Source organism: Chiloscyllium punctatum, chromosome 10, assembly GCF_047496795.1.
Source record: "Chiloscyllium punctatum isolate Juve2018m chromosome 10, sChiPun1.3, whole genome shotgun sequence".
NCBI lineage: Eukaryota > Metazoa > Chordata > Chondrichthyes > Orectolobiformes > Hemiscylliidae > Chiloscyllium > Chiloscyllium punctatum.
Window position 1 is genome coordinate 86,940,768 of NC_092748.1, and position 14,313 is coordinate 86,955,080.

The 14,313-nt window shown below is 37.4% G+C and overlaps 1 protein-coding gene across 1 annotated transcript in view; it reads right to left on the reverse strand.

Moving 5' to 3' along the window:
• Positions 1-487: 487 nt before the first annotated feature.
• The window catches only part of LOC140482363 (low-density lipoprotein receptor-related protein 1-like), a 1,932,271-nt gene continuing 1,918,445 nt past the window's right edge, over positions 488-14,313 (reverse strand). Inside the window, exon 90 of the mRNA XM_072579726.1 lies at positions 488-13,416. Coding sequence (XP_072435827.1) covers positions 13,276-13,416 — 141 coding nt within the window. The 3' untranslated portion in view covers positions 488-13,275. The remainder of the gene's footprint in view (positions 13,417-14,313) is intronic.

Genomic DNA, 14,313 nt, shown 5'->3' on the forward strand with positions numbered 1-14,313 from the left:
AACGTTCTGCCTGCAACAGTAGTATACTTGCCAACTTTAAGTGCATTTAAATGGACATTGGACAGGCATATGGATAAGAATGGAATAGTGTCAGTTAGATGGGCTTCAGATTGATTCCTCTGGTCAGTGCAACATCAAGGGCCAAAAGGCCTGTACTACACTGTAATGTTCTATGTTCTACAGTAACATTGATTTATAATGACTTTCTGCTTTTTTTCATAAATTTGGTAAATATGTCGGAGGGTGGCTGAGTTTATGGAGTAGGTGGGGCTGGAGACAACAGAAATTGAGCAAGCATCTGAATGCATGGTCTCAACAACATGATTTGATTTGTTCACCTCCAGTGCTGCTGAGAAAGCAGTTCAAGAAATACAGAGGTTAGTGAAATCGTATTTTTCATTATAGTCATTATTATCTCCTATAGTCCACCTGACAACAAGAAAATGACAAAAACAGCCAGACTTTTATTATTTTATTTAAACACACCAATATCAATAAAATGCAATTTCAAAGTGACCTGACATTTTATATTAAAAAACACTTCCAAGCAAAGCAGCTGTGAAATTCAATCCGAAATAATATTTGTTCAACTTTAGGCTTATCAAATCTTGATAATAATACCAGAAAAGAAACAGAAGCTCATCAACAGTTTTACAAAATCCTACTCAGTTTATACTGTGAACAACTGTTTGAGTTGAACTCTGGTGAATTGCATAAATTAGATACAATTAACAAAAGCATCAATGCTGTCAAATTGAGAAAATAGAGGTACTGTACATGCAGACATAATGGAAAAACCTATAAAAAATCATCTACTGCTTCTATTATTTTAGTAAACTTTTGCTTATTTGAAAAGATTTAAAGACAGATTTTGTTCAGTAGCAAACACGTATTATATAAGTTGTGATATTAAATATATCTCAGGTACAAAGCATTATAGCAAAACAAAACAAACAAAAGCCCTTATTTTCAGTAAGAATTTAAACACAATTTTAATTTTTGTGCCTTCGGTATGATAAAAGTGTTGATCATTAAATGAAGTAAATTCCATTTGGTGTAAAATTAAGAGGTTATATACTGTATCAAATTTTAAGCCATAATCCATTAGTTACATGTTGGCATTATAGCGGACATCTTTTCCACATGATTAATGTATCAATCCCACGATTTGCTCATATAACTTCTGATATCTATTATTACTTCTGCAAATGCCTGGAACAATGCTTAATAGTAATCTGTCAAACACTTGACACAAAATTCAATTTTGAATGATGTGTGGACTGGCTTGGTTTGGAAATTCATTTAATTGGAAATGAACAGTATTCATCAAAGCTGAATCGAACTTCTAAAATCATTACCTTATATGTAACAGAAATGATTAGGAAAGCATGGAGTAAAATCTTCCTTGCTTTAAAATAATTACTATATGTCTGTTGATCTCTCAGCGAACGTGGAAATAGAAGGACAGGTTTGAAAGTCTATTAACTGTAAATTCCAGTCATGTCGGTGTTGAAGTACATTAGTTCAAAGCAAAGTGCTGAGAAGAAATTGGTTTTAAAGAAAAATCTAAGCACAATAAGTGTCTAATAAATGCTTTCCTCTCTTCTCATTCTCTTATATAGGGACCGGATTTTATAGTCTCCCACCAGTGTTCCTAAAGGTAGTAGAGAGCTTGTAAAAAAAACCCTCTGAGTTCCTATCACCATCCTATCCAATCTAAACCTGTTCACCACACTTAAGAGTGTTGAAAAGGTCATTGCAGGACTTCATTTCATCTCTGTTGTTAAATTACCTGCAGCAGATTATGGCAGAGATAGCAGTTTTCATTGAGTGGGTTGCTGTAGGTAGGAAGGGAGTTAAACTCCTTTGGGCTGTAATCTGTGCCCGTTAGAGGCATCCTCTGAAGATAATACTCCCTTGAAGTCACACTGGGGATGGCAGGCAGGTCTGTCCAATATCTCTGGACTTCCAGGATTCATGAGAACACCTCAGGGATTGTTTATTGTCTCAGCAATTCTGATGCTGTTGGTGCTCTTGAGATGTCAGCAGCTTTCTTGGGTGAAATTTCATCACAAATTGAAACTAGGAGCAGAATGAGGCCATTTAGACCTTTGAACCTGTGCTAGCACTCGGTATGATCATGGTTGATTCTCTATCTCAATACCATATTCTCACTTTCTCCCCATACTCCTCAATACCTTTAAAATTAAAAAAGAACTACTGAATATGTTCAATGACTTGGTTCTTACAGCCATCTGTAGCAGAGAATTTCACAATCTTTCCTCATTTCAGTCCTAAATGACCTCCTGCATATTTTGAGACCATGACTCTTGGTTCTGGACTGCCCAACCAGGGAAAACATCTTTCCTGCATTTAATCTGTCCATCCCTGTCAGAACTTTATATCCTTTCTTAGGTAGGGAGACCAAAAGTGCATGCAATTCTCCAGATGTGGTCTCTTTCAGGCCCTGTTTAACTGCAGGTGGTAGCTGGGGTGGCAAAACCCGACTCTAAAACTAGTGATGCAGTCCCCATATCACAGTAGGTGAGCTGGGGTTTCTGATGTCTGACTAATGATAGACATTTCTGTGGGGACTGGGGGGCAGTGAAGACATAGCCAACATAAAATCCAACCACAGAGTCACCCAATTACAAGAATAAAGTGTCCAACAACCTGATTAAGACTAAGTGACTATAATTAAGTTATGCTGTAAATGCATTTAAATCAATCCTTTGGAAGACAAATCTATATTCATTTTGTCAGTCACACTTTAAGGTTCCAGATAACAAAAGGTAACAATGCTGATGACCTGGGAAATTATTTCTATTGAACATATTTTATTAAATCCAAATATCTGTGAGCCAGTTGGCTGCTCCCTCCTTCTCGCTTTACAATCAATCAAAACCCAAGTTGTTTGTAGTGACGTTTAATTTGTTCAAAATGTTGCTGTACTACCTGCAGATTTTGGGCACTCCATCAATTGAAGCCACGGAAGGAAGAACCATTAAACTATATATTGAAAATGAGAAGTTATAAGCTTATAATAAGACTTTCTTGTAGCTGGGTATAGCCTTGTTAAATAATGCAGGGTGAAGTGAGTTACATACATTTCTAACATGCCAGATGTTGCTCATAATGGCTGGAATCTTGTCAGTTGCACCTTTGGATGTTTAGAAGTGGGCATGGGGTTGCATTGGAGTGCTAAATGCAGGGTTATGGCAGGGGATGGTAGTAGCTCTGGCTGGTATGGTCTCTGGACTTGATGGGCTGAATGACCTGCTTCCATACTGCAGGGATTCTATGATTCACCTTTATAAAATCATGTCCCTCATGATTTTATAAATCGCTGTAAGGTCACCTTTCAAAATCCTACCCTCCAGTAAAAAAAGGGCCCAGCTGATATTTATAACTTAAACCTTCCATTCCTAGCAATATTCTGCTAAATCTTTTCTGACCCCTCTCCAGTTTAATAATATCCTTCCTATAACAGAGCAACCAGAACAGTGCACAGTATTCCAACATCTTGCACAACCTTAACATGATGACCCAACTCTGAAATTCAAAGTTCTCAGCAATGAAGGCAAGCCTGCTAAATACTTTCTTAACCATCCTGTCTATCTTTGATGTCAATTTGAAAGAATTATACATCTGAACTCCCAGATCACTCTGTCCTACAACACAACCCACAGTCTGGCTATTAATTATATAAGTCATGACCTTGCTTGTTTAACTACAATGCAATACCTTGTATTTTTCCAAATGCCACTCTTCAGCCTATTGAAACAATTGATCAAGATCTCTTTGTACTCTTTGATAACCTTCTTCACTGTTCACTACACTACCAATTTTGGTGCCATCTGCATACTTACTAACCATGCCTCCGATATTCTCAACCAAATCATTTATACAACTGACAAACAAAAATGGACCCAGTTCCGGTCCCTAACAAAAATATGCTAGTTCACTTAGGTTACAAGATAATCTTAGATGGTGATGCAAGTGAGCAATATCATATTGGCTACTTACTATACACAGCACACGATTTTCAGTTCCATTGATATCAACGCTATTCAAATTAGGCAAGCCTTATAATGGGCAATGTATATTATACTCTCCACTGTAACCCTAGCCAGAGGCAAATGTCTATCCGAGCAAGTTCAATGGGGAATTCAGAAGAAACCTCTTTACCTGAAATATGGGAGCAATATGAAACACTCTTAATGAGCATTTGAGAAAGATAGAAAGCATGCTTTAAGACAAATTAAGATAATTGTATTGGAGAAAAGGAATAGGTTACACTGAAATGCTTGGGTGATGATGGGCAGTAGGGGATTCATGTGGATCGTAAAGAGCAGCATAAAGCAGTTGGACTACACAACTTATTTCAGAGCTGTCTGTTCAATATAACCTGATGGTTGGAAAAGTATTCCCATAAATGGAAGATTATCAGTAGAAGACAAATGTAGAATTTGGAAGAATTCTTCTCATTTCAATTATGGATATCAATTGGGGAAATCGTGTCTGCTCTCCTTGGAACAAAGAATAGTGAGAGGGGGATCTTGGTGAAGGATTCAAATTCATGAAGGGTTGGACAAAGTAAACAGGTAGAAAATGCTCACACTTGTGAGACGAATAAGAATGAGAGGACACAGATTTAAAGTCATTAGTAAAAGAAGCAAAAGGAGTATTAGGATAAGCTTCCCTAAGTAGTGAGTATGAGGATCAGGAATGCACTGCATGAGGATATGGTTGAGAAGGAGATATTCAAAAGGAATTAAATGGAAATTTGAAAGAAAGAATGTTATAATGTCTATTTGCCTCAGATATAATGGGTAAAAACAAGAACTGCAGATGCTGAATATAATGGGCCAAATAGCCTCTTTCTATGCTACAACAATTCTGTGATTCCATGTAGATAGTTATCAGAGCACAAAATTCTTGGCCACAAATTGTTACTGAAGCAGAGACTCAAGACCTTTGATGGTTGAATGGTTCATTCTGCACTACAATTTCTATGCTTCCAACACTTTGCAATCTTATTTTATTTTGCAATATTGCTTATTAATTTCCTTAATGTAACAGCCTTTCTTCTGGATCCATATTTCAATTTTTCGAATGTTCATCATTTGTTCATAATATATAAGCCATTGTTGAATCTTTCTTGGTACTTGTCACTTGTTCTCCAGCAATATTTCGAACTCTTGTGTTTCCCTCTCAAACTATCATTTGTAAAGTTGAAACATGATTGGGAAGTAGTGAGGTGGTGAGGGAATCAGATGGGATGAAAGATAAATGTGGTGGTCAGAGTGCAATTGGAAGCTCAACTGACATATCAAGAAGATTAGATACTAGGATGAAAGGCAGATGAGCCCCAGGGAAAGCCACAGACTGCTGAAAAACAAGTAATGCAGAAACATTGGAAAGATTGGTCTATGTGAAAAATTATCTTTCAAAGGTCAGCTATATACTCATAAGTGCACAGGTTTTTTACAATCCACAAACAAAGCAAAACTGTCTTGTTTCACAAAAGTGGCTACTTTTCCAGAAGTACTTCATTGACCATGAAGCTCTTGGAGCTTTCTAGTCATCATTGAAATGCTACTTAAATATAAATCTTTCTTTGAATCTGTCAAAATGACTGAGTAACAAAACTAAATGTTCAATGATGATTGGGGACAATGAATTCAATGCTTTAATTTATTATGCTGTTTATTTTTTACTGTACCGCTTTTGGCTACAAAGAAATATCCAACAGGAGAATATTGAACTATTTAGATTTCGCAAACAGTGTCAGTGATGGGAAGTGCTGAAAATTACTAATGATAATGACTAATTACTGTCAGAAGTAACCTGCTTGAGTTCACCTAGAGTATAAAAAAGATGAACTTTGAATCTGCATATACAGTATGAATCACTGAAGCATGCAATGATCTATGCAAATATTCTTTTCCATTTGCTGACATTGTATCTTGGTTAATTATTGCAATAGCTTTCTTAAAATCTTGACAAATAAGCAAACTGTTCTCCGACCATATTACTCAGAAAGATTGCAGGTCAAAGTGATCCAATATCCTTGTGTTTTCTCTCAATATACTAGAACCAATTAATCTTGTCAATCTTGTCAAGAGAAAGATGGACAACATATATAATATTACAATTAGTGTATTTAATCAAAAGCTGTAATGTTTCTGGCGGGAATACCTAGCTGATAGCATGAATACGTATGGAGACAGACCGACGAGAGAAGAGGCCATATTGGATGTGGTGCTCGGCAACAAACTAGGACAGGTGTCAGATCTCGCGGTGGGAGAGCACTCCGGTGAAAGTAATCACAATTGCCTCACATTTAGCATTACCTCGGACAAGGAAAGGAGCAGTTACCGAGGGAAGATATTTATTTGGGGTAAAGGAAATTATGACGCTATCAGACAGGGGTTGGGAAGTACAGACTGGGAGCAATTGTTCCACAGAAAGGGCACAGCAGACATGTGGAGACTATTTAAGGAGCAGTTGTTGCGAGTGATGCATGAATTTGTTCCTCTGAGACAGGTAAGAAGTAAGAATAAGGAACCTTGGATGATGAGAACAGAGAAACTTCTCGTCAAAAGGAAGAAGGCAGCTTATGTAAGGTGGAGGAAGCAAGGGTCTGGCACAGCTTTAGAGGATTACAGGCTTACTAGAAAGGAGCTCAGAAATGGACTGAGGAGAGCCAGGACGGGGCACGAGAAAGGCTTGGCACGAAGGATTAGGGAGAACCCAAGCGCATTTTACTCATACATGAGGAATACAAGAATGATCAGGAGAAGGTAGGGCTGATCAGGGATAGCGGAGGGAACTTGTGCGTGGAGTCAGAACAGATAGGGGAAGCCCTAAATGAGTTTTTTGCTTTGGTTTTCACCAAGGAAAAGGAACTTGTTGAAAATGAAAACTTCTAGGAGGTGGGTTACAGGCTTGTCCAAATCAAGATTGATGAAGTTATGTGCTAGAAATTTTGGAAAGCATTAAGATTGATAAGTCCCCAGGGCAAGAACAGATTTATTCTAGGCTGCTCCAGGAAGCAAAAAAGGAGGTTGCTAAGCCGTTGGCGAGGATATTTGCCTTCTCACTCTCCACGGGAGTCGTACCGGAGGATTGGAAGGACGTGAATGTTGTTCCTCTTTTCAAGAAGGGTAATAGGGAAATCCCTGGCAATTACAGATCAGTCAGTCTTACGTCTGTGGTCAGCAAAGTTTGAGAAAGAATTCTGAGGGATAGGATTTATGACTATTTGGCAACGCATAGAGTGATTAAAGGCAGTCAGCATGGCTTTGTGAGGTACAGGTCATGCCTCACAAATCTTATTGAGTTCTTTGAGGAGGTGTCAAGACAGGTCAATAATGGTCGAGCAGTATATGTGGTGTATATGGACTTCAGCAAGGCATTTGAGAGGGTTCCCCATGGTAGGCTCATTCATAATGTCAGGAAGTATGGGATATTGACAGATTTGGCTATCTGGATTCAGAATTGGCTGGCTGACAGAAGGCAGAGAGTGGTTGGAGATGGAAAGTATTCTGCCTGGAGGTCAGTGTTGAGTGGGGTCCCACAGGGTTCTTTTCTTGGACCTCCGCGCTTTGTAGTTTTTATAAATGACTTGGATGAGGAGGTTGAGAGGTGGGTTAATAAATTTGCAGATGACACAAAGGTTGGAGGTGTCATCGATAGTATAGAGGGCGACTGCAGGCTGCAACACGACATAGACAGGATGCAGAGCTGGGCTGAGAAATGGCAGATGGATAAATGCGAAGTGATGCATTTTTGAAGGTCAAACTTGAATTCTGAATATAGGATCAAAGACAGGATTCTTGGCAGTGTGGAGGAACAGAGGGATCTGGGTATGCAAGTACATAGATCCCTTAAAGTTGCCACCCAAGTGGCTAGGGTTGTTAAGAAAGCATATGGTGTTTTGGCTTTCATTAACAGGGGGATCGAGTTTAAAAGCCACGAGGTTTTGCTGCAGCTCTACAAGTCCCTGGTGAGACCACACTCGGAATATTGTGTCCAGTTCTTGTCCTACTATAGGAAAGACACAGAGGCTTTGGAGAGGGTGCAAAGAAGGTTTATCAGGATGCCGCCTGGACTGGAAGGCTTCCCTTATGAAGAAATGTTGAATAGCCTTGGACTTTTCTCTCTGGAGAGAAGGAGGAAGAGAGGAGACCTGATTGAGGTGTACAAAATAATGAGTGGTATAGATAGAGACAATAGCCAGAGACTTTTCCCCAGGGCAGATATTAGGAGGAAGGTATAAAGGAGACATCAGATGTATGTTCTTTATGCAGAGAGTTGAGAAATCATGGGGAATGCGTTGCCAGCGGTGGTGGTAGAAGCAGAGTCCTTAGGGATATTTAAGCGATTGCTGGACATGCTCATGGATAGCAGTGAATTGAGAAGTGCGTAGGTTACACTACTACATTTCACATTAGGATTAAACCTCGGCACAACATTGTGGGCCAGAGGGCATGTTCTGTGCTATACCTTTCTATGTTCTACGTTTTATAAGTGGGCTGTGTTAAGTGACAACTGCAATTTGAAGCCTTGGGATAGGCACTGTTGCTTCTGCAAGGCTTTAACTATGATTAAGGCACTAAAGAGGCAGGAAAATTTTATAGCTGCTGGGAAAACTGGAAAGGTCAGGAAAAGCAAAGGTTTTGCCAAATTTCATCGAATGTATTTTTTTTCTGTTCCAAGCTAATAAACAGACAGATTGAAATACTGATCTTCAGTAAGATGCTCGAGACATGGGGGTAAATGGCTACTGCTGGGGCCTGAAGATGCAGAAGTGCAGAAGGCAGATATAACTGGTTGACCTGAGATCATTGTTGGGGAGTTGCATCATGGGATTGTAGAGGTCAGCTACTGTTCATGGGAGTGGGTTTTGGCTGGTCATGAGACAAAAGGTAGTAGACTGTATGTTAGCGATCTACAAGTGAGGAATGCCATTAAACCACAGGGTGAGAAATATGAAGATTGTGGAAAGGGAAGCAGAATATGTCAGGTTAGCTCGATGGCCAAGGCAAAGTACCCTGCTCATCCATTCCCATAACTGAACATCAAAGCTAATTTCCAGCTTGTTCCCAGGGGATTAAATTTCTCTTCTCAATGTTTGAGATAGTAAAGGCACAGTAACATCAAATTGGACAAAACCAGAAGACACAATTGGAAATATCTAAATCTTACATGAAGTAAGCAAACTGGCATAGCTTCACAATTTGGGCAAATTATTTAAAACATCATAGAGGTTGTGGCAACAAATGAAATGGGAAAGGTTTGGAAGGATATGGGTCAAGCACAGCTAAATGGCAATAGTTTAGTTTGGGAACATGGCCGCCGTGGACTGGTTAGACTGGCGGGTTGTTTCCATGCTGTATGACTCTATAACAACATATGGTGAGAGTTACAGCATTTTAGGGATAGAAGGAAATCAATGTATTCTGCTGGAAGAAAGGTCAAAAGTGGGTTATGAACATGTTTATAGGTTTATAACAGTCCTTGGATTATTGTTAACATAAGAATGTTGGTGTGATAAGCTTTTCATTACACATGGTCCTAGACATCTGGATACTTTGAGTTGGAAAACATGGATCTGTTGTTTGCACTGTGACAAGCATGGAAAACTGAAGCACTTTCAAAAGTAGGAATAATATTAAAGAAGTATAAATGCTTTAACATTTTTTGAAGGAAAAAGTAACATAAAGGGTACTAATTGGCATTAATGTTTTCCAGATCTCAGATGTGTGAATAGAGTAATAACAATGCTGTCATAACTTTTTGTAAAGGGTGGTCCCATTTGGTTTAATAACACATTTTAACAATAATCAAGTATGGAATCTCCTGGGCAATGTTGCTTACCTTGTTCTATCCCATAGAACTCTCCAAATCACCAAAAAGCACCAGGCTGATGCAATGTTTGAATATACATTATAACTATGCTACCAAATACTATAAAAAAATCAACTACTTTACCAGATTTTAATTTCTATTATGTTTTACAGCACAGACAGAATTTGTAAGTCAATTTTCACAAATAATACCTCTTACTGCTGAAACATGCATTGTACCAACTAAAGGTTTAATATATTCAGAAACTTTGGCAAGATTTTCTTCCTCAGCAAACCTTTGGTCATTTCAATTTTTTTAAAAATCCTGAAGATCAAAGTAAAATATTCAGCACTCTTTATCGGCATTGTAATTATTGTCAGGTCCAACTCGTCAGACAACATTACAAGTGTTAAAATCGAGCTTAAAAATACTATTATTAATTAACTAACTCATTTTTAGCATCAGCAAATATTGCAAAATTCACGCTGTCATTCAGCAACATGATGTTCCCCTTAAAATCAAGAATTGTTCCTGTACATTATATTTGTTCATCTTGTTTGAATGCACCTGAAGTTCCAGTGCTCCTTACATTTTATGAGTTTTTTAAAAATTTATTTTGAATCATTGAATCAGATGAAGACAACAGTAACAAGGAACATGGTGCAGGTCTCAAGCAGGCTAGCAAAGGTCAACATTGCTAAATGCCATGGGTTATATGTTTAGAAAGCTATATGGACCCTCAGGTCCATTCTGCCATTCATAAGGTTATGACCGATCATCAATGTCAAGATCATTTATTTCCCTACATTATCTTGATTAAGTCAGGGTGCATCGGTGTTGAGTCAGATTTCTTAGTAAACACAATATATTCCATCTGGAAAAAAGTACAAACTCTAATTTAACTCGAATCTGAACACATTCAATGGTCACTAAGAGTGATTAGTGTTGACAACCTTAGAAGACTGTTAAAAACTGAGATACATTTAACTTCCTGTCCCAGTATTATTTTTATCCCGAGGGGATAAAATGCTCAGGATTACTGAAACAACTGTAGGGTGAAATTGTACTTTGCAATATTAGTTATTGGATACTTAAGTTAAATTCCGATCTGATACTTTTTTTAAACATTACAGAGCAGTACAGGTCCTTCAGCCCTCTATGTTGCGCTGACCTGTGAAACCAATCTGAAGCCCATCAAACCTACACAATTCCATTTTCATCCATATGACTATCCAATGACCATTTAAACGCCCTTTAACAATCGCTAATCCATACAACATAACCAGGTTGATAATGTCTCTGCTAAAATAGTGAAGCAAGGAATATGATAGCTCAAAAATTGCTATCAAAATGGTGAGACTAATTTTGCTCATTATTACGCATACACACATCTCACAGCAAATTTAGTTGAAGATGTTGCAAGTCCAAAGATTGGTACTGGATTTGCTTTTCTATTATTTCACAGGATTTGTGTTTCTATTATTTCACAATTGGTCAGCATTTGTTGCCTATTGCCTTGGAGAAAGAAGTGGCGAGATGCTTTCTTGAAATTCTACAGTCCATGTGCTGTGGGTACCCTTACAGTGCTGTTAAGAAGGGAGTTCCAGAATTTTCAACCAAAGATTTTGAAGGCTCAGTGATATACGTCCAAGTCAGGACAATGTAGACCTTGGAGGGGAACTTGCAGGTGGTGTTCCATCCCCTGTTGTCTGTGTGAAAACAACATTTTGAAGTGTAGCAATACATTCATTGACACCTAGCACTGTGAAGTTTCTGTATTTGTGTAGATATTAAGTGATTATATCTTAAAAGATTAAGTAATTTCAAGACCGCATTACTATTTAAACAACATGATATGTATTAATTACTAGTAGTTGACCTTTCTTGCACTGAAAATTGGAAATGTGGAATCTGATTCTGTAATGATTGGAATGAGAGCCAGTTGGATCTTATTGATTGAGAGTTCCTTGATTGGGGTTGTTAACATAGACCAATCACGGAGCCCAAGCTGACACATATAAACAGGAGATTCAGACACTCTCCTCATTCTAACAACTGGTTCTGAGCATGCTAGTCAGAGTCCTTGTACTGTGCACATATAAATAAACAAGCTAGAATTAGATTTATTGTCATGTGTACTCAAGTATAGAAGTACTGGAGTACAGTCAAAAGTTTACAATGTTACCCCTCACGGCCACATCTTAGGTATAAAGTACTTAGGTACAAATCTTAGATCCAAATAAAAAAGTGGCTTGGTGATGGGACATCTGCCTCCTTGGAGTTATTACAAATTCCTTCATGCCTTAATCATCATTTGAGATTTTTAAAAAGATACATGTTTCACTTTTTGATTATGTACTCTAATTTTTCCCCTTCTCTTTAATTACCATTCAAACATAATATTCCTCCTCAATCGTTGTTCTGTTAAGTTTGCAGTACTATAATCTGATTAGCTAAGGAGATATATAGCTTCTTGTCCTGCTCACCCAGATCCAAGAGTTCTGCTGAGGGCCCAGTACCGTTTCTACCTCACCATTTCTTTGTAAAATATAACCAACACTAAATTTAACAGAGACTATTTAATTGTCCACACACTTTGTTGGCCTATCACACCAATTTTTGGGCCTGAATGTCAGTTAACAATTTTGAAAGTTAACATGTTCTTTTCTAATAGCAGGAATTCACAGGATCAGTTTAGACATTTGGTTAGAATATGCAACATTTTATTTCCTCAAACCAAGCCAGGTATAGTAGAAACATATCAAAATCTCCTTATCTTCTACACCAACAAATTTAAATGCAACTCATCAAGCAATAGACTATTGTTTTAAAATAAAAACAATGACAAGCTAAATAAGAACCAAACCAGCAGTTCAGTCAGACCCTGAAATTTGATGTTTGATCTAAGTTTCAGTAGGCTATTTATTGGTTAATTATTGAAGAAATGACCACAGTAATTCCAAAACTGTTTCAAATGAGGAATTTTTTTCCCCAAAAACAACAGGTATCAAAACCAGTCATGGAAAAATCAACAGGGTCAAAAAAATATTTATAATAGTCAGAATTATTCATTAGTTGAAATTGTTGCAGCAGAGATTGTCAAATGTGCCGTACTTCTACCAAAAACAGAACTTGTACAAAAGTAAAGAAAAATGACTAATGTGATTTTTCCAAGTACAGGATCAATACACTGGGAGATGCAATCAGCAGCTTTGTTTTACGTTGTTTAGTGCAGGTGGCTTTCCCGGTCCACTAAACAGAAATGTTGGACTAAGGGTCAGTCAAGAATCTTCAGCGCAAAAACACACATAGTGCTGATGCAAAAAAATATAATCAGAACACTGTCATTACATAGAAAAATTAATCCTTTCTTTATACATTTATACAGTGTTTAAAAAAGATACAAGACTAAAGGGTTATCTAAGCAACAGTCTCCCGCAGGCCATCTGCTAATTTCTTTGGAAGAAGTTCTTTCTTTTCCTCTGTGCTCACTAAGGAATTCCGGCAGTTTGATGCATCCAAATACAGTTTTGCATAAACAGGATTTGAGTAATTTGTCGGCTGCCATAAAAAGAAAGGGCAGATGTCATATTATTGAATTTTGAATGTCACTCGATCCTTAGAACACTGAAAATGAGATTTTGAGTATACAAAACTTAAAAGATAATATTAATTTAGCATTAGTTCTAGGTACAAAAGGACACTATTATATATATCATTCATTAAAATTGAAATATGCATGCTGCAGCAACAGCAGCTCAAGATCTGCAGTATGATGGTTTTGGAATCAATTTAATATTGTGCTTATGACTGAATTTACATCAATCTTTCATGAGATTTTGGTATCTCTGTTCTCAGTTATTTTCAAACCCATTAAACTGCTGTGACTGTCATTGCTGGAAGAAGTAGATTGACTTTACATTATTGTTGCAGTGTGTGCACTTTATAACTTAGGGTGGCAACAGAGATGAATTGAGATTATTGCCAATTAAGATAAACAAAAGTATTCTCCATTGAATATCGCTGCATGTTACCTGGTATAATATCCACTAAGTAGAATTGCTGACCTCACTCTTATATACAGGTGCCTTACAGAGAGAAAAAAAAATTGACTCATGGTAAGAATAAGTATGTTTTCTAGAAGTTTCCAAATAGATATTTCTCATCTTCTCAAGAGACAGGAGATACCATATTCTCCATAAGTATTCCATCAATTATACTCCAATTTAAGTCCAAGTGTTGCCAATTTTCTGCATGTTACAATTCTTTGCCAATGGCAAAGAATTAAACTTTGCTCAAAACACCTATAATGAGTACTGATATTCTGAGTAGCTGTTTGATTTTCAATTTTAATGTAAACAAAAGTCGAAGGAATGCATTTCCTTATGCATAGACCAAGCTAATAAACATTTTTTCTGAGTATATATAACAAATGTTAAATGTATTCAATACAGACAG